Source organism: Centroberyx affinis, unplaced genomic scaffold (genome assembly GCF_046629955.1).
Source record: "Centroberyx affinis isolate AG114_WGS23_722 - 3 ecotype Tasmania unplaced genomic scaffold, CSIRO-AGI_Caff_v1 ptg000243l_1, whole genome shotgun sequence".
In the NCBI taxonomy this organism is placed as follows: Eukaryota; Metazoa; Chordata; class Actinopteri; order Beryciformes; family Berycidae; genus Centroberyx; species Centroberyx affinis.
In genome coordinates this window covers 36,903-61,569 of record NW_027278927.1, presented here as the reverse complement: position 1 = coordinate 61,569, position 24,667 = coordinate 36,903, and the positions used below count along the sequence as shown (strand labels likewise).

Below are 24,667 nucleotides of genomic sequence, written 5' to 3'. Positions count from 1 at the left end.
GTACAATATCTATTATAAGCTTTTTGAGGTTAACTTCATGGCAGTTCTGTTTTTGTGATACTTAATTGCAAATTCTCTTTTTGCTTGACCCTCCTCAGAGGGGGTCAGAATGCAGGATCAGCTAGAGAACAGCACTCCTGGAGCTGGTAGGGATTCAATGTCTTGCTCAAGGACACTTCAGCAAGGCGAAGGCTTGCCATCACAGGGCTCTGTGGTTGAGGGACGGTCTCCCAACTCACTATGCCGCCCTGCTGCCCCTTTATCAGATAGTCTACAGTGGGGAGAGACAGCAGGGACGGGAGCAAGAAAAGAGGATCGAAAACATCCAAAATCATGAACAAGACCCAAACCCACAACTCTGGCATATACCCCCTCCCTCTAAGCCACCAAGGTACCCCAGCTTTTGAATTACACAGACTGATACACAAATACATGTTTACATACTTTATTTCTGCAAGTTTTCCACACACAAGCCTCCAGATATAAATACTGTATATTTCAAAATATAAACATGACAATACATAAATGTGCACATCCAAGCAATATCTGTACCTGGAACTAATAGTGGTAACTTCACTGTCATACATGATGGCCATTACACACTCATGTACTTGCCTGTGCACAAAATGCACACATTGTGAACAAAGACGTAATCTAACAAATAAATTACAAAGCCATGGTTCAGAATTAACCAAACTCATTTATAATTTGAGGCCAATATATCAGGACACAGTCTCTGTAGTCCCATAACCAGGCACAACGTGAGGTTGATTTGGTTACAGAGGATACTGCAACAAGTCTTCAGACAAGATAGCAGAGACATCGTTACTCATTGAGTTCTATTAAGTTTAAGGCAAAACAATTACACAATAACAGACCATCCTAAAGCAATAAACAATGACATACATAAATAAATGTACACACGAATACCAAAAAAATAGCATACAACATGCTATAACACTGGCTTACAGTATTTCTGCAGTAGTTCTTAAAAAATGTGTACAATACGATTGGCTTGTTTTGCAGAGATCAATCTTCAGTTCTCTGTAAGACTAAATTGATGTTGAATGACCTCATAGTTCGACAATACGCAATCATTTGCACATGGAAGGGAAGGGAGAGAACAAATCCAGAGTGAGGACAGTATATGGCCAAAGGGAAAAGGGGACAAGCATAAGGAATCAGTTCTATGGCATTTAACATCAATTTTAAAGATGCTCTGTTGGGGAAAAGCAGCAATCACAGGGAAACTGTGAGGTTAACACAGCAAGAGGTACAAAGGATTTGAAGGTTTTAGGGATACAAGGTTAGTGGGATCCTTAGAAAGTAAGGTCTAGGAGTAGGTTAGCTAGTGTCTGAGTCATCTACATGATCTGCCGATGCATACCGTAGCCCGTCATACCAGACTGGGACGCCCCGCGGTTGCTGCCCATCTGCAGGCCGATCAAACTCTGGCCTTGGCGCAGCTGTTCGTCAGTGAACTCTCGCCGATACCCCTGGGCTTTCCTACACACACAAAACAAGACAGGCATGGGGTGAGATGGAGGAACATGAAGTATTACGGAACTTACCAACCATGAACATACAACTGCAAAGATCTAAAGCTCTTCTGCAGTTTACAATTAGCTTTCTCTTTACCTGTGGAACCAGTCACGGTCTCCTCTGTAATGGCCATCATCCTTAGTGAGGGCCACACTCCCTAGAGCCATCAGGGTCCTTTGCACTGCTGCCATGTCCTTTCCTGCAGCCAGAACAACACACAAGCAAGCATTTCTCCGTTGAGTATTATCTTGTTTTGCCATGTAGTTGCATATGGATGTAAAAACTGACGTATACCAGCCTTAGATGGGATATAAAACACGGTAATCGGAAGCAAAGCTGTAAGACTTTTCGTATGAGAGAGACAAGTGATGTGTGTAAACAGTTGTGCTGATTTGTGAGAGCCCTTCACCTTCCCAGAGATCCACGGTTTGGAAGATGTCAGTGGTTATGACTCCGTAGGCTTCTGCTGCTTGCAGGAACTGAGAGATCTTCTCCATCTGTTTGAAGGCCATCTGAGTCTCTGGAATCTTCTTGACTGGTTCCTTCCCCCTTGGATAAAGACTGTTGATAAGCCTACAGAGGATCTGGGAGAAAGGAGAGCACAAACTGGCTTGACCATACTAAACAGGCAAATCAGTTCCGCTTTGCTACTTTATGTACAGCTAGACCCCACTTTCAGCTGGCTTATTAATTCCAATAACCACATATGATAAAATTTTACGGGGAAACAAACGTATTAATGTACCTTTAGACCAACATTATTTAGTTAAGCTCTCAGAGATGACACAGAACATTATTTGGTTGTGTATTTCAGCATTTTGTTTTTTTTACTTTAGGGACCTTTATATTTGACAGAGCTTGTAAATATATTATGTTGTAGCCTAAATAATTCAATGGTTATTTCTATTTTAAGTACAGGTACTTAGGCACTCACTGTTCCATCCATCAGCCAGTTCTGGAAGTTTTGTCGGCCTGGCTGAGGCCTCTCCAGGTTTCCTCCACACTGGGCTAGTATCCAGTCCACCAGCCGGAGCTCCAGGTCCGGGTCATACTTCTGCTCGATCTTCTCCTGCACCTCCCGGCTCAGTCCGTAAGTGGGTCCCCTGTTCGCCATGGCTGCTCTCCCAACAGTCTACACCAGTCTGTCGTAGCGCTGGAGGAAAACAAAGGTAGCAAACCTGAAGCTGAAAAAGCAAAGTTTACATTACTCTGTAGCATAAGAATTCACTATAATATACCTATTGTGGACTTACAGGGTATCTGTGGTACTCAATAGTGAGTTTATAGTGACCGTATTGTACATTATTGTTGTACAATACAAAACAATTGTACACAATTGGTATTGTGATATATTGTCGTATTTGGTATTGTGATATTCCTTTTGGGGTTTGTAGTTCTGCTGTGATCTTTATACAGTATCCTAATCAATTTCCTTTTTTTTTTTCATGTAATTTCATGTTCCTCCTTCTACTATAATAATCCCAAACTATTTCACTGCTTGAAGACACTGAGCCTGGTTTTCCTCCAAATCTTTCCTCCCCCAGTAGCACCTGTGTCCCTTACAGCTCAGTAGTCCCACCAGGCGCATCCCTGGAGACTGTAGCAGGGAAGGGTGTGGTCCTTGGCAGCTGTCCCGAACAAGGACAAGCCCTCCTATTACTATGGTAACCAAGCCCGTTTCCTGCACGTTGATTACAGTGATGCATGGATAAATAAAATGGTGGTTTAACTACGACCTCCTCATCATGACGTAACCACCAATATAAGTAAAGTCAAAATTATTTTCAGAAAAATAGTTTGGTTTTTCCCTTAAAAGACACTATCTTCATATAACTTACATCAGTTCGGTATAATGATGTAGCCTAGGCTACTGTGAATTCACGTTGTCAACATTTAGCCTACGTCACCCTAAAAAGGTGGATAAACTGTATTCCTCGGATAAATGGTAGGTAAATAAAGTAAATAAATGTTGATTTTCTCTCCACGAGCCTACATCCATTCAATAATTTCAAGTTATAAATGAAGAAAACCCGCCATCTAACGTTGCGACACTAAATTGATGATGCATTATACTTGAAAAATCATACAAAAAAATTACAAACCCTCGGGCAATTGCACAAACCATACAAACTAGGACAATGGATCGGTAAAATAAAGACATGTATAACCTGGCATGCAATTGTAGCAATTTCATTCAGTTAAGGCTGCGTGCACTTACCAAACAGAAAGCAGACGTGGCTTGTCCCGTGCTGGAGTGTTAATTCCGCTGAGCTGGGCAGGGCAGAGGATGCTGAACTGCTGAAGCATCCATGAAGCGCGTCGGGCCAGGCTGGGACTCACATTGTCCGGGAGTGGCGAACCACTCGTTTTATATGCCAGCGCCTCCGGGAGGGGTCCCTAGAGACTCCTAACGCACAATGCGACATAACACCGCTCTCGGACAGTGGCGAGTAGCTACTGTAACGCTGCTCAGATTCAGGAATACGAACTGACCGTCAGTATATGCCCTCAGACTGCGCTGCATGCCAAGGCACACGATGGTAGAAATGTATTTTAAGTCTTATTTTTAATTTTTTTTTCCGAGACTTGAAGCCAAACATAGGACATACACACTTTTAAGGTGTATGCTACTTGTTCCTCTTCTACATCACCGGCCCCTGGAGCTGGTAGGGATTCAGTGACTTGCTCAAGGACACTTCAGCAGTATGGATGTTTGCCCATGCAGTCCGATGGAAGGATGGTGTCTTTAACCACTAGGCCTCCCTGCTGCCATATCACTTTGAGTCATGCCTAGATTTCAATCTAGTTTACAAGGCAGACACAAAGGCTTATTGTCTCTTGCAGCTTGCCTCTCTTAGTTTCAATAATGAGAGCTATTGCTCTTCCTTTATTGAGTTAGAGTTATTTGAGGTGGATGAATGTTCCAGAGAAAGGCCGTCTGCAGAGTGCTGCATTTCAAAATGGACAGTATGTACCCTAGCCTACAAATTAGGCAGCGAGACAACAAGACAACTAAAATGTGGGATTCTTACAAAACATTTGCTGGTGGTGCAAAAATATGTTCCTTTACAAATCTGCTTTGAATAAAACTATTTTTAATTCTGAACAAAGGATAGTCAAAGTAAAATATCACAATATTAAAGCCAATACCCCCTTTTCTCATCCCTTTGGATTTGCACCATCTCTTCTGCATGCATCACACAGGCCATGCAGATGTTTGCTCCTATGAATGATGTTCTTTGGTTTCTGTTTTGATACGGTCACCTCAAAACAGAAACCTTAATCATGAGTGAAAGGCCACAGCTGCAGTTAGCAGGCCTGAGAGTTACTGGTTGGTTTCACCCCATTGAGCAGAGTCCGGCTAGTGGCCAATTACATGTTAATCAACAGCCCAGTGGCTCCAGCACGGCCGGCCTCTATAGCTAAAGGCCTACACGTATAGGAGTGGTGCAACAGAATGTTCTGCTAACAAAAATCAATCAGACACAGCTATAGTACACAGACCTTGATGGTGATCTTGCTATTTGACAAATTGCGTTCTTGTTCGTCAGTGTTGTTTTTTGCTGTGTTCATATTTTATCTGATTTCCTGTACCACTAATTTAAATAGTGTTTAATATGAACTGATTATGCAGTATGTATGCATTTCAACATCAACCGCACTCTGTCTTAATTAACAAATGTAGTGTTTGGTTGTCAACTGGTTATGCTGCGTTTGTGTGCAATGCTAATTGTGGGTGCTATCATCTCAAGCACACAGAGACCCGCACTCTGGTGTGCAGAGGTTTTATTGGCCAAAACAGGTGAAAAGTGATTAAAAAAGGCACAGGAAAACTATGGGTCTAATTAAAAGGACAGGGAAAAATAGTCAAACAGTCAGAACAGCGGCAGAAACAGCAGCAGTGGCAGACCTAGTAAAGGTTGACCAAAATAACACTTGACATAATAACCTGGAACGCATACAAACACAACCTGAAGATATAAAGGGACCAGCTTGCAGGAGAGCTCCCTTTCATTATAGTTTGCACTGTCTGTAACGGCATGTTTTAAAAAAAAATGGCTGGGGATAGATGGAATAAGGGGAGGAGAATGGAGCAGGATAAGAGATCATATTTGGCAGAGAGACAGCATTGCCATTGTTTGGTGATTTCCTTGAGGGTTGCCTTCCCAGCACCCGTACTCTTTCTGCCCCACCAACCACCCAAGCTCACCCCCCACCCCTCACTCAGACCATGGTGGTCAACTTGTCTATAAGGTCGTCGATGGTGTAGACCATGAGCTTGATGTCGTCTTTCTCGGCCATGCGGTGCTGGCCGTGTCGGCGAAGGATGACGTCCACATCGGAGCTGAGGACGCGCTCGGCAACCTGCATGGAGATGTGCCAGGGGACGTCCTCGTCCTTCAGCCCGTGAATGAGCCGTACGGGGCAGGTGATGGGGATGGGGCTCTGGAGCACACAGTGATTCTCTGCCTCGCGCAGGAAGTCCATGCTAAACCTGTACACGCCCTCTTCTGAGTGTTTGGTGGGCACCGTCCACTCCCCCTTCTCCTCCAACTCCTTACGTGTCTGGGTGGAGAAATTAGACTCAGAAGATTAGTCTGTAATATACATATACTGTATAGACACCATTATTGTCATCTTTTTAAAACAAATCATATAGGTTTGTCACATTAATCATTCATTCAATCACATATAAGATAACTTGTATAATAATAGCTCTGATCTATACTAATATTAGATGTTCACACCTCCAGAGGAAGAGAATTGAAGGATGTGACGAGGTGGTCAGCCGCAGTGGAGATGCCCACCAGCGCGGCAGTCTTCTCTGGTCGTGCAATGGCTGCCAACAGCATGAGCCAACCTCCTATACTGGAACCCACCAAGATCTAAAAATACATAATAACATCACAAACACATGGTAAAGCAGGTTAAGTGAAATGTCTTGGCTGACTGACTAATTACTTAAGACATGTAGACAATATTATATAAGAGACATGCCCTCTACATAAGAATCATGTAATCACAGCAGTGGAAAACTATTCATACAACCACAGTGCCATCTTCTGGAGACAATGGTGCAAGTTTTCACTACTGCACAGATTACTGATCATCATTAACTTGCATTGGGGTATTACTGTAAGAAATATGTACCTGTGGCCCCTCTGCTAACTCGTCCAACACAAAAAGGACATCTTTCTTCCAGGTACCAACGGTTCCTTCTGCCAGCACCCCCTCCGAGGCCCCGTGGCCTGTGTAGTCAAACCTGGGAAAATATAAATAGAACAGCCCATGGTATCAGAGGGTAAAACAATGCTGTGCAAAACAAGCTGTGCAAGGCCAAGGACAAAGTTAATTTTGATTTATCCTTTTAGATGTGATGAGTATAGTGCCCCACTTATGTGTGTACTCCGCTGAACATGAGGTTAGGCTTTTGAGTACTGAGTACAACAGAGCCATGTATTGTACGTCCAAACCCCTCGGGAATGGAGGCGTTACAGCAGAATGACATTTGGAACACTGATATGTATTGAAAATCCAACCCTAACCCCAAAAAAATCAAAAATAACAAAAGCACATGCACACTGGGCCCACTCTTTTGGAGGATAAATGTTTTTAGCTACAGATATCAACAAGGAAATCCCAACAATTACATAAAACCTATTCTTAATTTTTTTTTTTACTTTTGACACATTTTACTCATAATACAATTAATTTGGCTTGCTAGGTCAGAGGTCTGAGGTTCTGCTGTAATCAGAAATGGCTAGTATTTTAGCAGTGTATTTAATTACTTTTGTGAATTTTGTAAGTCATATTTGGCAGATGTGAACAAATGATTATGTATGAGCATAATATTTTAAAATGACTGAAATATTATTGTTTGATAGGAAAAATAGCATTCCCAAGACTCATTTGCTGATGTAAAAATGAGTGAACAACTCAGTATGGTGATATTGAGCTGATGAGACAATTTGTTGATAAAAACAACCAAAGAGATCTCTGGTAGGCCTACATCATAAGTCCTCAGTTAGGAGTAGATCAGAGGCTTGTTATATGCCTATAAACCCAAGACAAATTGTATTTAAGTATTGTTAGTGTTTTGTGATGTGTTCTCATCCGACAACTGTAGCCTATGATACAAAAATTATAATTAAATCAGTGAGCACATTTTTGTCATGATATGCAAGACTGTGACACGCACTGAACAAAAGAGGTTTGTAGCAAAAATCCTCTTTTCATTTAGCCTATCATACAAATTAAATTGCAATATAACTGTATGATGTTGTGGAATTATTAAATAGCCATATTATCTAGGCCAATTAATTTGGTATACAACTAGGATTCTCATTCTTGCCATATATTAGAAAAGGTTTGACCAGGCAATATTTCAATATATTATATGTTTTTATGTATATTGTGTTCGATTGTAATCGATTGAAGGGTCCAGTGGTTGACTTAAATGATAACTGTGCATTAAAAAATGCCCTTCTTTCAATACAAAAAGTTTAAAAGGTTTTTAATAAACATAATACAAAATTGTTATATTGGTAGGCCTAGTTAGAAAAGAGTATGTTTAGATTACACTGCAAATTTCAGTGATGGATTGTACACTAATGCTGATCATCAGTCAAAATATGCAGACCAAGCTGATTTTGACAAAAACGTAAATGACTGAACAAAGAGCCGCTCAAGGCGGAATTCACATCACTATGTTTTATAAACCAATTAGACTCAAATGACAGATGGCACCAGACGCCCTGTGCAAGGGATATCTACTCTCCACAGCCAATCCCATGACAACCCGTTTTGCATGTAACCTAGTCTATCTGGGAGTATAGGTACTGTGCTATGGAAAAAAATTAAACAGTATATTGCATACAAACAGACACTATTTATACTATTATCTATATTAACAGTAATGACAGTTTCACTTGGTCACCTTCTCAGGTGTGTCCTTATAGCAGAATGCTACTAAATCTGACTTTTATGCTGTCTGCAAAAGTACACATTGTATTAAGATTCACAAAATCAAGACTGTAAACCTGAGCAACCCCAGGTATGAGTAATGTACAGTTTTACTTGTTTATTTGTACCTCTATGAGTGGTCTATTTGAATAGCGTACCTCAGGTATGAGTGGCCTAGTGACTTGCAGAACTCCTCCAGTGCCTCAGCCTTCTGTCCATTCATGTTGGAGCCATAGCCGGGCAGGAAGACCACACCTGGGCTCTTCCCCTTCAATCGCCTGTAGGCCAGCTTTGGGAGGTCCGGCCGTGTAGCATACTGAACTGTGGACTTGTGTCTTACTCCTGGAGTAAGGAGACACAACACAAAGTAACATTGAGACAATTTGTGACCTTGGAACTGTAAAATTGTATCTGGGTGAAGTGCAGTTTTGAGATGTTGTGCAACAAAGATTTGACATCCCAGCTGGCAAAACTGTTGTGTACTTTCTATCTTACTAAATATTTCACTACAAACCGTTCTTTGTTTAAAAAAACAACAACACCACACAAGCATAAAGTAACATTCAAAGATCAGGAACATATGGATACAATTTTGATTGTAAACAAAGTCAGATAGCAAGCTCACACATTGTTAATATGGTATGCTCTCACATTGTTAGTGTACACTAAATTGAATGGAAAGATAACACATAACAAAAAAAATGTATAGTAACTTTGTTGAGTACAACATTTCACTGTAATGCAATTAATTATAACATATAGGCTGCTCTTAATGTAACTTTGCAACAGTGACACAGACTAACAACATGGCTACTGGGAAACATCCTGCGCATGTTTATACTGCGCCGACATACTGAATAAGCTGTTTGCCATTTCGGCTTAAGGTCGGATTAACTGAAGTTTACACAACTGAACGAAGCAAAATAACGTTAGAGTGCCCATATAATGTGCGAATTACAGCCAGAGCAAACAAAATCAGTCACAAGCACAGGTGTCGCGCCGTTTACATGCTCTAAATTTTTCAGACGACGGGGCCTGTGTGTGCCACACCCCCTCCAGCTTGTTTAAGGACCTTATTTACATATTCAGTGCAATGAAGTTGATACTACTTGCACTGGAGGCTTAAACTAACCTTCCAAACGCGTTGAAGACAAAGCAGAGACCCCTCCATTGCTTAAAATATGTGAAAGTCCTCTGCGGCAGGACCTCAGCGCAACGGCTGCCATACTGCTCCGCGACCCACTGAGGAAGTATCGCGAGAACAGCAGCATTCATTCTGATTCAGTGAGTGAACCAGTGAACACTGCTTGGCCAAGGCATACAGTTACTTACTTGCTACTCAAAAAATCACTATGGGCTTGGAAAATATTTGCTCTAGTTTGTTGTAAATGTTTAGATTTTTACTGTTAAAGTCTAAATGTGCTCTATCTTGCTACACTGCCTGAATATCATTTCATTATTATTGTTTCAACTATAATAGCCTAAAAGCCTGTTGGTGTAAGCAGTGTTGTGTGTGTGTTGTGGTGTATAAGAAATGAATACGTATTTTTACATAATCTGTATGGCGAAAGACAACACTGAATGATGTAACGTTACAGCATACTATTTGTCAAATCTGTCGATTGTGGGTCGGGCAGGTAGTAAGTGAACACCTTAAAGAAATGGCTATTGATGTCAAGTCCACTAGTAACAAAACAGTAAAAATGCAGTGTGTATAAAATGCTGTGAACGTAGAGAAGTTGCTGTGTGTTTTGCTGTGACTGTCATGTGCAGTGTCAGTTTGTAACATGACTCAGAGCGTCACAGGCGGAAGGTCATGGAGCAGCAGAACGGAACGGAAGCGGGAGTAAAAGCCTATCCGCCATTGTGGAATATGGTAAGAGATATTCCAGTAAGACACTAGTCAGTTTCGGAGTGACTGATAAGACTGTTACCGGATCGGACTCGCTTAACGTCTTTTCGTAGATACAAAATCGCCGTTCGTAACCGCCACAGCTACATCGTCGTACGGTGTGACTACCGGGGGAAAACATCGCCTATTAACAGACTGGTTGGATAGCCCGAGCTAGGAAAGCACCGGAGTGCAGAGGCAGGGGAAGCCGTGGACAGTCACAAACAGCAATCAGTTTCGGTTCCTGGAGGATGTCTGCGACCACAGTCGACCAGGTTCGTCTTTTTGGAAACTGATTGCTGCTACAAATCAATCGTGTGGCGAATGAAACTTTGCCAACAGTTTGATCGGTCGCTATAACCATGCCATCATAACCTAGCGCGGGCAGGCTTGCCAGATCAAACAGGCAAAAAAAAGTCTTTGATATGTGATAGCTATTAGCCGTAATGTAGGCCGACCAAAATGCCAACCAACTCCAGCTGTAGCCGGTTGCCAATGCGGCACGTTTACTGGATGTCAGAGCGTTTGACACCCGGTCAATAATGCAAAGCAACCTGTAAATGTTACATCCGGACAGATGGCTTGGCTTTAGGTTACTATAGCCGTGTGTTATGTGCTGTATCCATGTAGTACAGGCTATCTTGTATGTGTGTATTTATTGTTTCTTGACGCAATCTGACAACAATCTGATCTCTTTCCCTGTGCTGTCTATTATTTCAGAGACCCAAAGGACAAGGAAATAAAGGTAATGTGTTTTTTTAAGAGTTTAAATTGGAAATGGTGGATTAGATATTCATTTTGAAAAACGAGCTCAGTGCTGTAGTATATTTAGATTTCTAATTACCTAACAGTCATACAATTAAGGTACTCTGTGATAGTGCTTTGACAGCTTGTGTTGCTATTTGATGTCAGCATTGTAGACTGGCCCTATTGCACTTGTTTTGGTTATGCCTCCTCACTCTGAGATCTTGTCACTGCCATTCATGTCTGAGAGGATACATCTGTGTCTGTGCCAGGATTTAAATCGGTTGACATCTTGAGTCTGTAATATTTTGGGAATCAGTTAGATATGATGATTTAACATCCTCTCTTTCCACTCTCAGTGCAAAACGGATCAATGCATCAAAAGGATGGTGTGAACGATGATGATTTTGAGCCTTACCTAAGCGGCCAGACAAATCAGGTAATGTCCCACAACATACCATATATACACGGTCTGTACAGAGTGATAACTTGTTACCGTGTGGCCAATGTTTAGCTTATAGCCTAATGCTTTCTATAGGTATCAAATTCCTGTTATGTTCTCCTTGTGAGTGGCTGACAAACATGGAACTATTCCCACTGAATGTCATCCCAGTTTGTCTGAGTTTGTTCCTAAAGGTGACAGGTGTTCTTATATTGGGCTCAATATAAACCTATCCTATAATATAATGTAATCATTTTTACTTAGTTGATATTGTTTATGTTATTTGCACCACCCTCTGTCACTCATTATAGTCCATTAACTGGCAGCCTCTCTGCCCCATACAGAGTAACAGCTACCCACCAATGTCTGATCCCTACATGCCCAGCTACTATGCTCCATCCATCGGTTTCCCATACTCTCTGGGAGAGGCTGCTTGGTCCACAGCAGGAGACCCTCCTATGCCCTACTTGACTACTTATGGACAGATGAGCAATGGCGAGCCTCACTTCATCCCCGACGGTGTGTTCAGCCAGCCAGGTGCCCTGGGGAACACCCCGCCCTTCCTCAGTCAGCATGGCTTCAACTTCTTCCCTGGCAATGCAGACTTTTCCACCTGGGGCACCAGTGTCTCTCAGGGCCAGTCCACACAGAGCTCAGTCTACAGTAACAGCTATGGGTATGCTCCCAGCTCGCTGGGGCGGGCCATCACGGACGGACAGGCCGGCTTTGGAAGCGACACCCAGCTCAGTAAGGTCCCGGTGCTGAACAGCATTGAGCAGGGCATGACAGGGTTAAAACTGGGTACGGACATGGTGGCAGCTGTCACCAAAACTGTGGGCTCCCCTCTAGGAGGCGCAGCAGGTATGAGCAGTATGGCAGCCAATAACCTGCCTCCGTCTGTCAGCTCATCTGCACCTAAACCTGCCTCCTGGGCAGCCATCGCGAGGAAGCCGGCCAAGCCCCAGCCCAAGGTCAAACCCAAAGCCAACATGGGAATGGGGGGAGGCATCACCATCCCTCCTCCCCCCATAAAGCACAATATGAACATTGGCACTTGGGACGATAAGGGCTCTCTCAACAAGCCCCAATTAGCTCAGGCTATGATGCCCCCCCAGCCTATGGTGCAGCAGCCTCTCCTTGCGCAGCCCCAGCCTCTGTTGCAGAACCCTCTGCCCCCGCAGCCTCAACACCAGCCGCAACACCACCAACACCAACACCAACACCAACACCAACACCACCAACACCAACACCAACACCAACACCAACACCAACATCAACACCAACACCAACCCTTCCAGCTCCAGTCTCTCCAGTCCCCCCAACACCCCCAGCCTCTGCCCCCTGGCCCTCCTCACCCCCACCTCTCCTCTCAACCCGGCCCCCCCCAGCCCCTTCATCAGCAGCACCCCCAGCAGCCTGGGCCACCCCCCAACCGTTGGGTGGCCCCCAGGAACCGGGGTGCTGCTTTTAACCAGGGTGGCGGGATGGAGGGCTTTGGCCTGGGTGGGGGAGTCCCGCTGAGTGCCTCCCCTTGCTCTGGAGAGGTGCATCCTGTGCTGGAGAAACTCCGTGCCCTCAACAACTACAACCCCAAAGACTTTGACTGGAGCTTGAAAAACGGACGTGTTTTCATTATCAAGAGCTATTCAGAAGATGACATCCACCGCTCCATCAAGTACTCCATCTGGTGCAGCACAGAACATGGCAACAAGCGCCTGGATGGGGCCTACCGCTCTCTGGGCAGCAAGGGGCCGCTGTACCTGTTGTTCAGCGTCAACGGCAGCGGCCACTTCTGCGGCGTGGCCGAGATGCGCTCGCCGGTGGACTACAATGCCTATGCAGGCGTCTGGTCTCAGGACAAGTGGAAGGGCAAGTTCGAGGTGAAGTGGGTTTTCGTCAAAGACGTGCCCAACAACCAGCTGCGACACATCCGGCTGGAGAACAATGACAACAAGCCGGTGACCAACTCCAGGGACACTCAGGAAGTGCCTCTGGAGAAGGCCAAACAAGTGCTTAAAATTATCGCCACTTACAAGCATACCACCTCAATCTTTGATGACTTTGCACATTATGAGAAACGTCAGGAGGAAGAGGAGGCTCTGAGGAGGGTGAGAAAAACACACACACAAACAAATTCGGAGCCAGGGAATAGCTTGTTTGTGAATAGCTGTGAATAGCTGTGAATAGCTTGTTTGTATGCATGGCAGTTTAGTTTAGTTGCCCTTTGACTCAAAGTGACGCTAACTTTCACTGAGTCACTGTTGAAGACTGTAGCCAGCTATGTCAGTAATCAGCTGATGTTGTTCCACCTGCTCTTAGTCTTAGACAGAGGTTGTAACGTCCTGTGGTTGAATGAACAGTCTGGCGTAAATGGGACTTCCCAGAGGCCTGTCAGCAGATTTGTGTTGCCACCATTGCTCATCAGCAAGTTCAGGAAACACTGATCATCAGCCATCTTGTGCTGTTGAGAGTGCGATGATTTTCCCAAGTGGAGTTAGATGCACGGAGGTTTCCTGAAATAGCCCACATTCCTGGCATTCCTTCTCTCAGACAAAGACAGATGTAGGCTCTGATCTCCCTTTGAACGCCAGGCCTCTCCGCTCTCCACAGGCTCCTCATGCTTTATTAGCCTTTAACAACATAAGCCCCCGGCCTGCAAACTGGCTGCAGTGTGCCTTGCAATTGGTACAGTTTGTCTTAGAGGTTCTAATGGGTTGATTTTTCAAAACATTTCCTAGAAAAATACATGATTAAAATGCATGATTATGTTTCTCTGTGCTTGTAGTTCTGAAAAGCAAACATGGTGCAAGCCCGTCCCTGCAGAGGGGAAACTGAAATATGTTGCAGTGGTAATTATAGTGGTGCAACAGTGCCACAAATGTATTAGTACAAAATGCTCTACTACTGTGGGATATGATACCAGCCAAGGAGTGAATAACATGTTATCATAGCTAGCACTCTGCTGCATTCATTCCTAGATATACCGGTATGCTAATCTAATTGCATTTAGAAAACCCCCACGACCGGCTCCCTCTCTCTCGCCCCCTCTCCCACTGGTGGTGCTCCATTGATGCTGTATTGACTCCTTACTCCTGACCTTGTTAATATGCACTGGGTTACTTTCTCATAAATATTTCAAGTCAATGTTTTCAGGCTTCTGAAAACAACCTGTCAGTAGAGAGCCTGTTTCATCGCACGTTGTGCAGGCGTTGCGCTGTGCTGCTTTTGTAGCCCTGACCTCCTACATGACAGGATCAGCCCAACTGAGGCCTCAGCCTCCTTCGCCTGACAAGGTTAATTGTTCTCCATTGTTTTGCCTGTCCTTCTCGCACTTTGAGAGGTGTCAAACCAGCCCAGCTGCCTGCACTATAACACCTTCCCAATATGTTTGTAAAGCTAACTTTGACTCTAAATGTTGTTGCAGGGTTTTATTAGCATTGATCCCTAATTTGGAGATGAATACATAGAGGGTAGCCTATTTCTGGATGTAAGACGGAGTATAAAAATATAATGTGAATGCCAGTCAGTCCATGGCTACGGCTATATCACCCCAGTAAAGAAGTAGTCAATTGAGTTGATATGGATGTAGGGAAGGAGCTTCATTACCTGAAAAGCAGGACTGAGGTCAATTCGGGCAGAGGATTTTCTTCAAAAATGAAAACCTGAAGAAAATCCTTTTGCCAAAAAATGTTCTTACACCCAATCTATGAAGGAATTCTTGATAACAGTTTTTATCATTATGAAGTGAACTGCAATCTCGATTTACCTTTTTAAATCGAGTGAATTGAAAGTGATTTGACCCTCAACCGTGCTGAGTGAAAAAAGTCCTCTGTAGATTCAGATTTTGTGGAGGGCTTTGTCCACCCTGAGCCCCAGCCCTAGTCTGAGCAGCCCTGCTGGGTATAGAGTTACACTAGGGGCCTGGGTCTCACTGGGCCTTCCCCAGACCACTGACATGGACACCAAACCCTCAAAGAGAACACTGTCCCACCTGGAAAATGGAACAAAAAGTCAACCATCAAGTCTGCTCGGTGACGTCAGTCCATGAAGGTTATTATTTCCCCAGGCTGTTTTGAATTCCATGTTTTTGGTCTGTTGGGCAACACAGGTTCAGATCACATGCAGTTTATGATATTCTGGAATGCAATTTTTTTTTCCAGTGTTTTTTTTTTACTCCCAACTGCTGAACAGCATTCTTGCTTTTTTGTGATCCCGAAAACACCCTTGAATATTTGATATTTGAGGTGTGTTGTGATTACTCGTGTTTTGTTGAGTATGCATTGTACGGGTCTTATGTTTATCTGAGGCTGAGTGAGACTTATTACTACGTGCTGAAAGTAGTGAGTGCAGTTTCATGCCCCAAGTGTAAACATAGCTGTCTCTCTTTCTTACAGTGGATACGCTCTAGCTCTAACTCTGGTTCTTTGAACACTTAATAAAAATCACTACAGGAGTATAGGCCCACCCAAACAAAATAAATTAATAAAAGGAATTTAAAGGAGACTTATAGTTTGTGGTTCTCAGCTTAGACGTTTTTTCCCCTGAAGAGCCCTGTATGGAAAATGAGGGTTCACGAGGCAATCTCTTCTGTGAATAGCTAATCACCATCATCATTATCCTTGCTGGAGTGTTTGTGTTGTTTTTATCAGTTCATCAAAGTCAGTGAGGCCTAGTGGCATCTTAAATGGTACCACTATTATTGCAATACCATGTTAAAACATTGGTGATTCTACAGTCCAGGCTTCAAATGTCTGTCTCTGCCACCAGAAAGTTAGCTGCAGGTTTACCAGATACGCATTAGAAGTACCTTCCATAGGAAATCTCATAGAAAGGCATGTTCTTAATCTATGGCTAGTCCTAATCCATGTCTGTACGACCAGTTCTAGGAGTCATATTGTACAAAATCATTATTTATAATGTGTCCCTGCAAAATGGAACAATGCAAGACAGGGATACTTCTGAAGAGATAGCTGTAGGATCCCAAATAGCCAGAATTGATTTATTCTCATTGTGCTTACTTGTAAATTTAAATGACAGCAAATTCTACTAATCATTCTTTGGAGACCTCCTGAGACTCCCTTAGCGACCTCTGGGTTCACCAGATCCTGCTTTAAGAATTACTAGAACAGATGGATAAAATTGTTAAAACCCCCATGAACCTGTAACACAAAGTACAAGCTCTCAGCTATAATGGTGTAAACAAGCCACAGGAGCCCCAGTCTGGAACTGCAGTGTCACTCTCCTGTTGACCGACACTGTCAACTGATTACTAGCTTTGTTTACATAGTGATAGTGAAATATTTTTTCCCTCTGAAATTTAGTCTGGGCTTTTGCTCCAAAGACTGACAGTATGCGACAGCTAAATGTGTTTTTGCATGTATTTTGAATTATGATGGATTAATAAAATTCCTAAAAAAGATATTTTGCTCGTCAAAGAACATATATGAATAGACTCAAAATAGAGACATTCAGTTAATTCTGCACTGTATCGTTATAAGTGCACTTTTTAATTTCGAGTGTACAGAGTGAACGAGATTGGCCAAGCTGTAAGAACGAAGATCACAACAAATGCAATCATCTCAGACGGCTCTTCTAAAGAGTAAAGACATTATCAGTTTCCTTCCTCAATGGGTTTTGATCATCACTCTCGCAGTAGTGTAATCAGCGGTGCTTTAGTAGATCAGGTACCCTTCCGGACTCAAAGCTCAAAGCGAGTATAATCCCACCGTCACCTCAGACATGAGTGCAACTGTATCTGTTGACATTAGAGAATGAACTATGAGCAGAAAGCTTAAGTAAGGTACAAATCTTCAACTTGGATTTTCCCCCTCCAGTAAGTGACCAAGTGTACAATGAGTAGCTTTACTACATGTGTCACATGAATGGAGGCTGTAAGATCAGACCAGGAAAGCAGCTCTGAGCCCTGCTATTTATGTTTGTTTCTTCCTCATATTTCTCTCATTCTAATACCATCCATTGATAATCTCTCTTTTTTTTCTCTCTTGCCAGGAGCGGAACAGAAATAAACAGTAACCTTCAAGCAAGCTCTCTGCTAGAACTGCAACACTAATGACGTAGGACCTTAAATAATTTGCCTAACCACAAGGAGGAAAGGCTCTCACAATCTTTCCGCTGAAGATGACAATGTATCTGAACACTTGAACACGATGATAGATGGACTCATCTGTATCAGTTGACTGGTGCATCAAACCCCGTGTTCCTGTCTCACGAGAAAAAGAACGTAACCCACTTTGAAAACTCTTTGTCTTTAAAGCACTTTCAGTCCTTCTAAACAGCCTCTACCAATACCCTTAACTCTCTAACTCTGCTTTCTTCTTCTTTAATTATATTTGTGATCAACTAACTGACTAACCAGAGTAGTCAGAAGATTTCACCAGGCTTATTTGTAATTTTTTTTTTCAATGCCTCAAATGTTTGGGATATTGGTGAGCTTAATCGCCTCCTGAAGAGATTTAAAGATGACATGTATAAATAAATCGTTTACTTGAATCTGTATTCAGCTGTCTCATCCTCCTCAGACAGAGGCTGTGGTTGATTGACAGATGGGATGAATTAATTGGGAAAACGGCCACAATCATGCCAATCACAGGATGTATTCTCCCTCTACCCGTCCCCTTCCTTTCTGCATCCGTTTCTGTGTACCAAAAGATTACAATTATGCAGCAAGCTGGCGAGCGCTGGCTAGTGCACATCTTTGTTTTTCTCTCTTGTGATTCTGTCATTCTGAAGTGCATTTGTCTGAGGAGAAACCTGCTGCTCTGGTAGAACTAGTGGTGGCCTCCTTGGGCCGTGTGGGTGACCGTCTTTGCTCTGATGTTGACGTACTGTACCGTACCTCAGGCTCAATCAGGCTGTCTGTCCTCAACAACTCTAGCACTTTTTGGGAGAACCCCCGTATCACCCCTCCTGCTTGGCTTGATTGGGATTCCCCCAAAAAAGCAAAACATCAACTGCAAGGATGTGACAGTTTTCTCCTCTAGGTAACTCACTAGCTAAATAAACATTACTCATGTTTAGCGCAAACCGTGCTTCTGTCTTTTTACTGATTTGGCTCTGAATGTCTCATGTCCAACCAAAATGACTTTTACCTTAAATGTATGCATTACTTGTGGGTGTAATACCACAGTAATTAATATATTCATGCAGGACCATGCAGGAATGTTCCAAAACCTACTTGGGAGAAAGGTTTTATCTACCTTCAGGGAAAGAAGATGAGGTAAAGATTCAGACATGGCACTGACTTCATCCACCTGGATGGTTTAAGAAATGCGGCCCTATCTCCTAGACATCTGTAAGTGATATAGTGTGATGACAGACCATGGCATTTCCTGTTGCTGTCTTTAAAGGACCCTCTTGTTGTGAGAGAGACTGAGTAGAAACTCATTGAAAATACTGTTCATAAATTACATGTTTTCAGTTACATAGGCTAATGACCAGGCCTAGTCATAGGGTTCAACTATATGTTTTTTTTGAAGACCTACACTGATATTTTTAAACTGAAGCCAATATTTTGTGCCAATGTTAAATAACTTTAAATATGAGCCTTTTCATTCCAAAATAATCAGTGTTCCCCCAGAATTTTGCTTCCGTCAGTGTGGAAAAGCCTCTGAAACAGCATTTAGACCATTGGACACTAAAACTCTCCAATAAAAACCCATAATAATGAAATTGTTTTAGGTAGGTTAGCAGCATCTTAGGGCAGGTTGACCCACCTTTCCAAGGGGAAACTAGGGGAAACTTAGGGGAAACTCTATAACTCTATCTAATCTAGTAATTACAATAAACAATTTGGCAATTAAATCAATTAATAAAATGTGCAAAGAAAATAACTTTTAATTTGTGGGTTTTACAGATTTTGTTTACAGTGTTTTCCAGCGGTGGAGGACATGACTGGCCAATATCTCATAATAAAATATACTGCCCAATATATCAGCAAACTGATATATCAGTCTAACCCTAGTCATAAGTTAAAGCTGACAAATCATAAAATGGCAATGTCATGCACAGTAGGTTTGCATTCATCATGAGGGGCGATGTTTTCTACTGGTTCATTGCACTGTGTTTTCCATTGTGACTTAATTCATAGGGAGATAATCAAATGAAACAGACATGGATGCAGAATTGCTGCATGAAGGATGGGATGGGACCCATCAGGTTTGACAACATGGCCGTCACACCATCCACCACCACTATGCACCTGACGCCATTATATTCAGGACATGTGAGGACAGTGATGCCACTTCAGGTGCTAGATACCCCAATGTGAACAATTTAGATGCAAATGGCTCAGGTGCACTTGGACTTAACATCACTTAGTATTCCCAAATTCTGCAGTACAACAGAACAAGACACACCCAGTGGTTCTAAAGTGCAATGAATGATGTTAGTTCTACATGGAGGTATGATGAGGATGTACATGATGTGAGTTATGATATTAAACATAGAGGGCACAATCTTTATGCCCTTGGCTCATTGGCCCAGTGTCAATTTGTCTCACTATTCATCAGCTCTGCACACATTTGTTTCGTGGTCTAACGGCTAACATGTTTCAGTGTGTGTCCACCAGAGTGCGCCATCATATCACGCAGTTGCCCTCAGCTCCCAAGACTTACTACAATGCCTTTCCTGTAAGCAGCAAAGCTCTCTTTTATTCTCATGCCCTCCAACTCCTCCAGACACAATTATACCAGGATGAGAAGCACTTGTTGTGCTACCACATCTTTGTTGGAGCAATTAATGCCAGCTCGCCAGGCTTTGCAGTGAGAGGGGGGAAGAGAGGGAGGATGTGAACGAGAGTGAGAGAAATCCCCCTTTATGTTTGTCAAGGAGGAATAAAGAGCTGTAATTATAACAGTGGAGGCTTTGGATTGCAACTTCTCTCTCCTCTGTGTGTTAATTTGTACACCCATCAGGTTTTCACAGGCGGCCATTGAAAAGACCACACTCTTCCTGCCTCCATTTGTCTGTGCACACAACAGACAAACTAAGTAGGGGAACTCTATTTATACCATTCACAATGCCCTCACAATTACTGGTTGTATGTGACAGTGTTGAAATGTACAAAGGGCCAAATATGCTAACAGTGTTTTAATTAGAGACCTCTGGTTTGTTGGTGATTCTTACCTTGTTCATTGAACTGATGAATGGTCTCCCACGATAACAATCACACTCTCCTTCCATTGTTTCTTAAATAGCATACACTGCTGGTGCTTTAAAACAATTTAGAACAGTACATGAAAAATATATGCACTGCTTCATGCACCGAGATACTGAGAAGCTACTGTAAGTCCGCTCCCTTCTTTCATTTCATTTCTGCAGCTCTGCATGCTGTTGTGTTACTTGTGCCTGATTTTGTACTAAATATGAATAGAGACTTGATCACACATTCAGAGAACAACCTAATTTGGTTGGTTTCATAACTTTAATGTCACAGCAGCTGGTTTGGCCCCGTCCACAGTGGTCAAAGCTGTTCCAAGGGGATGCCAAGCAATCTTTTCACAACCATTAAAAATGTCCTTCCGGAGAGGAATCCATGTTGAGTGGAGATGAGAGAGAAGGAGCATCCTCTGCTTAGTGAGCTGCATTGCCTTTGAAGATTCAGTCACACTGAAGACTCATCAACACATGGCTCCAGGGAAGGTTAGGTCAAGTCTCACGGCTGACATTTCTCCCCGGTTTTGAAGGTTTTTACACTCTAGGCCATAGTGTGTCACTCAGTAAGCCCGCTCCAGACATTAGTCCTATTGATGACTACGTTAACTGACATTTGGTTGATCGATGGGGTTCAGAGGCAACCTGAAATTATTCAAAAATATGCTTCTCTATTTAGTAATTTTTGAAATGAACATTGTACTGAAGCATCTATACATGTTGCTTGATGCTGCTGGGTAAGTGACCCCAAGTATTATCACAGAAATGCGACTGCTTCTAAGACAATACATTTAATCAGATCCTCAACTCAGCCCTATATTCAAAGCTGTGCTGAAGTTTCAATGTGTTACTCAACAAGCCAGTTATATAATCAATAGAGTTTCATTTTCATTTGTAGAAATGGGGCTTTGACAGACAGTAATGTCTAAGTTTTCCTCCTGCCCTTTTCCAAGGTGTCTCAGTTGCCATGGTTATATCATTATCTATGAACTGAAAGTGGAGGCTGAGCATTTTCCCAACATAATGATATGATGTAGATCTAAGCTGGAGATTTTTTTTTATTGTTCTGCATACAATGAAAGAGGAATGAGAGATTCACATTTATTCAAGTAGAGTGTAATATTTTCTCCACATTTTTTGTAATTCTATAAATTCAAATGTTGAATAGAGCAATTTCATTATCAAGGAAATTACATTTTATTTTGTATGGTTTTCTTTGCATTCATATTTAATGTATGTATTTTGTAATTGTTTATATATTTATAGCAATGAATAAAAGTTGAAAGAGCAGTCACGCAGAACATTTTGGTGGCAGAGTTGCAGTTGTTTGAAAAGCCCACAGGGAGGAGCCATCTGTGGTGGGGAAGAGGTCGGACTTAACAGTTTGGTTTGGTAGAATTAGGAGATTCACGATTTTTAGAAGCCTGTCCTCGTATTCAAGTTATTTCAAACAGTTATGTTACAGAGTTTGCAGGTGATTTTGAGTGGAATGGCTTCATATCCCATTGACCTCTTACCACAATAGCATTGCTAACAAATTCAAAAAGGAGGGTGGTGCCAAATCCTCAGAAAACTACAAAAACTCTGGGGGGCGAGTGAACAGAACAAGGATCTAAAACTCTTTCTAAAAACATTTAATTCTCACTTTTTATACATCATGTGCAGCCGAACATCAAGTCTCTGCCACTCAGTGTAGTATCTGTACTTTCACATTAAGAAGAGGTCGAACTGAGCTCATTTGCAACATCCTAATTTCCTTTCCTTGCTTCCCTTAAGAACAGTTTAGTGTCGCTGTAATCGTCCAGCATCCTTAGAGGTATGACTGTATGACTGTTTATTTCACTGTGCTGTTTTCTGCTGTACAGCCTGTTCTATTTACAGGGTTGGAGAGTAGCAGAGTGTATGTAACGGGACTACACTAATCTGGTTACAAAAATGGGTTTGTGTTTAATGTGTTACAGATACTAACAGTACTCAAATCACGTATACGTAAATGATTAAAATAGGCAATTACTTGGATTACTTAAAAGCATGGGGAAACAAGGGGGGAAAGAATTTTGATTGGGATTATACGCATAACTGTTTTAGACAACTTGACATAATGGTTAGCTGTGGATATGGATGAGGACAATAACTATTCAAACTCTAATTGAGGAATTTGAAGCAATTGTCCTCTTCATATCCCCTTACCCCCCATACCATATAAGGCTCAGTCCTTCCCGCAGCAACCCGGGTTCGAAGCCGGCCTGTGGTCATTTGCTGCATGTCCTCCCCTCTCTCCCATGCCTTCCTGTCTCTCTCTCTATCAATAAAGCATAAAATGCCTAAAAAATAAAACTATTCCAAAAGTAGGTGCAACATCACTGAGTTGGAGTAATCCAACTAAATGTGTTGCTGTTTACAATTTTAAGAAGGTAGTCACTAATCTAACAGATGATATTTTTTAAGTACTCACTCCCTGTGTACCCTGTGTATTTGTGGGAAAACAAAATGTTTATGTACTGTAATGCATATAGGCAATGTTTCAAGTGACAGTGAACAAAACAAGACCCAGGGTCATCAATCTATTCACATCCCACTGAACAATTTTACGTTGATTAGACGTTTAAAACACGTCTAAATGGCCATAGCCGTCTAGGCTAAATTAAGTTTAAATGGGGTTGAAAAGTGAAAGTTTATTAGATGTCTATACATAGACAAAATTATCCTAGGCTATATGAGAGCTACGCATAGACGCAATGTTGAAATTACCTCTTGTGCTCAGATAAATTATCTTGTAGGCTAGTCTACAGGACTTCTCTGGTGCATATTTTTGGTATTACAGATGTTTATTCATTGTAATAATGTATTTACTGCTTGGTCTAAAATAGGTCTATACATAGCCGTAATGATCCTGGGCTACATGAGAGATAAAGCATAGACGCGATGTTGAAATCACGTCTTTTGCTCAGTGGGATGTTTCCTGGCAACAAGAAGTACCTATCTAAGCAATGCAGCCATGTTGATGCAACTCCTTGGGCAACACATGTTGCCCTATGTATCACTAATATAAGGGGTCTGTGATTAGGTGTCAGTCCAGATTACTCCCAGCCTGAGGAGTGTGTATGCACCCCGCTGCAGTTCTGGTTCTCAAAGTACACAGTTTTCACTGTCCTTCAGAGATCTAAAATGTACAAAAAGTACAATACATGAATAAAAACTTGGTAAAACGCTAACTTCTTTGATCCTACTTTCTTATGCTTTTCAGTCTACTGGAAAGCGAGTGCATACAGGTGATGCAAAAAAAAAAAAAATCAGAGGGAGGGAACCACAGGGAGCCGGGCTAAAATTTGTGCAGGCTCCAGGTGAGGTCTCTTACCTAAGATGGTCTGGACAGATCTGGGCCATCATTATTCATTTTACAGTAGGCCATACACTGTCCTTGTTCTGCCCTGAGGTTTCAGGTTATTGTCGATCCACTCTTTTATTTATGGATAAGTGAGACAGAAAGCAAGAGTGAGGCAGAGAGAGAAGGAGAATCAGACAGCAGAGAGAGGTACAGATTGAAAAAGAGAGAGAGCGACTGAGAGGACTGTTACTGTATTTATTTCACAGACTTCTATCTGTATGTTTAATATGCTGTGCTGCTCTATTAGGACACTTGGCTACGCACAGTTTACCCAGCACCAGGCTTCATATATGAAACTTTAATCTATGTAGCAGATGGATGAAGTATTTAAACTGGAGGAATGGAGAGAAAGCACTGCATCCAGAGGCTTGGCACCACATCTATACTTCATCACTGGACAAGAGCCTCTCTTGCGCTGTGGAGATGATGATTGGAGACTATACTGGCTATGGTCAAGCTGCTTATTGAATTCAAAGGTTGGAACGTGTCCTGTGCTGGGATAGTGTGCTCAGGCCAAGGGTATGCA

General features: G+C 42.4%; 3 protein-coding genes across 7 annotated transcripts; 1 reads left to right on the top strand and 2 right to left on the bottom strand.

Annotated features, from left to right (window-relative positions):
• Positions 1–478: 478 nt before the first annotated feature.
• tagln3b (transgelin 3b) lies at positions 479–12,522 on the bottom strand. Its single transcript, XM_071544112.1, has 5 exons — positions 12,504–12,522; positions 2,477–2,658; positions 1,952–2,126; positions 1,639–1,741; positions 479–1,506 (listed from the first exon to the last, which is right to left on the bottom strand). Exons 1-5 carry the CDS (start codon positions 12,520–12,522, stop codon positions 1,365–1,367), a joined length of 621 nt encoding a protein of 206 aa, XP_071400213.1. The 3' UTR covers positions 479–1,364.
• On the bottom strand, positions 4,239–9,756 carry abhd10b (abhydrolase domain containing 10, depalmitoylase b). Of its 2 annotated transcripts, none has more exons than XM_071544237.1 (5): positions 9,638–9,756; positions 8,664–8,847; positions 6,694–6,805; positions 6,291–6,428; positions 4,239–6,108 (listed from the first exon to the last, which is right to left on the bottom strand). In XM_071544237.1, exons 1-5 carry the CDS (start codon positions 9,729–9,731, stop codon positions 5,767–5,769), a joined length of 870 nt encoding a protein of 289 aa, XP_071400338.1. In that variant the 5' UTR covers positions 9,732–9,756; the 3' UTR covers positions 4,239–5,766. The 2 variants fall into 2 exon arrangements, with proteins under 2 accessions (XP_071400338.1, XP_071400346.1); XM_071544245.1 differs by having other exon boundaries at positions 8,664–8,844; positions 9,638–9,731.
• On the top strand, positions 10,344–18,620 carry ythdf3 (YTH N6-methyladenosine RNA binding protein F3). Of its 4 annotated transcripts, none has more exons than XM_071544096.1 (6): positions 10,371–10,671; positions 11,117–11,141; positions 11,500–11,579; positions 11,927–12,781; positions 12,929–13,690; positions 17,592–18,620. In XM_071544096.1, the coding sequence occupies exons 1-6, from the start codon at positions 10,648–10,650 to the stop codon at positions 17,613–17,615; spliced, it is 1,770 nt and encodes a 589-aa protein (XP_071400197.1). In that variant the 5' UTR covers positions 10,371–10,647; the 3' UTR covers positions 17,616–18,620. The 4 variants fall into 4 exon arrangements, with proteins under 4 accessions (XP_071400189.1, XP_071400197.1, XP_071400201.1 ...); XM_071544100.1 differs by having other exon boundaries at positions 11,494–11,579; XM_071544088.1 differs by having other exon boundaries at positions 10,344–10,381; positions 11,927–13,690.
• Positions 18,621–24,667: the final 6,047 nt, after the last annotated feature.

Bases quoted from the DNA above. Each gene is read 5' to 3' on its own strand.
- ythdf3 (XM_071544080.1), top strand. From the start codon at position 10,648: ATGTCTGCGACCACAGTCGACCAG. The intron at 11,142-11,499 runs GTAATGTGTTTT...TTCCACTCTCAG, and splicing joins CAAAGGACAAGGAAATAAAG to TGCAAAACGGATCAATGCAT. The intron at 13,691-17,591 runs GTGAGAAAAACA...CTCTCTTGCCAG, and splicing joins AAGAGGAGGCTCTGAGGAGG to GAGCGGAACAGAAATAAACA.
- tagln3b (XM_071544112.1), bottom strand. The intron at 1,742-1,951 runs GTGAAGGGCTCT...TTCTGGCTGCAG, and splicing joins AACCGTGGATCTCTGGGAAG to GAAAGGACATGGCAGCAGTG. The intron at 1,507-1,638 runs GTAAAGAGAAAG...TTGTGTGTGTAG, and splicing joins GACCGTGACTGGTTCCACAG to GAAAGCCCAGGGGTATCGGC.
- abhd10b (XM_071544237.1), bottom strand. From the start codon at position 9,731: ATGGCAGCCGTTGCGCTGAGGTCCTGCCGCAGAGGACTTTCACATATT. The intron at 8,848-9,637 runs GTTAGTTTAAGC...TCCTTACTCCAG, and splicing joins GTCTTCAACGCGTTTGGAAG to GAGTAAGACACAAGTCCACA. The intron at 6,806-8,663 runs GTACGCTATTCA...ATATTTTCCCAG, and splicing joins CTAGGCCACTCATACCTGAG to GTTTGACTACACAGGCCACG.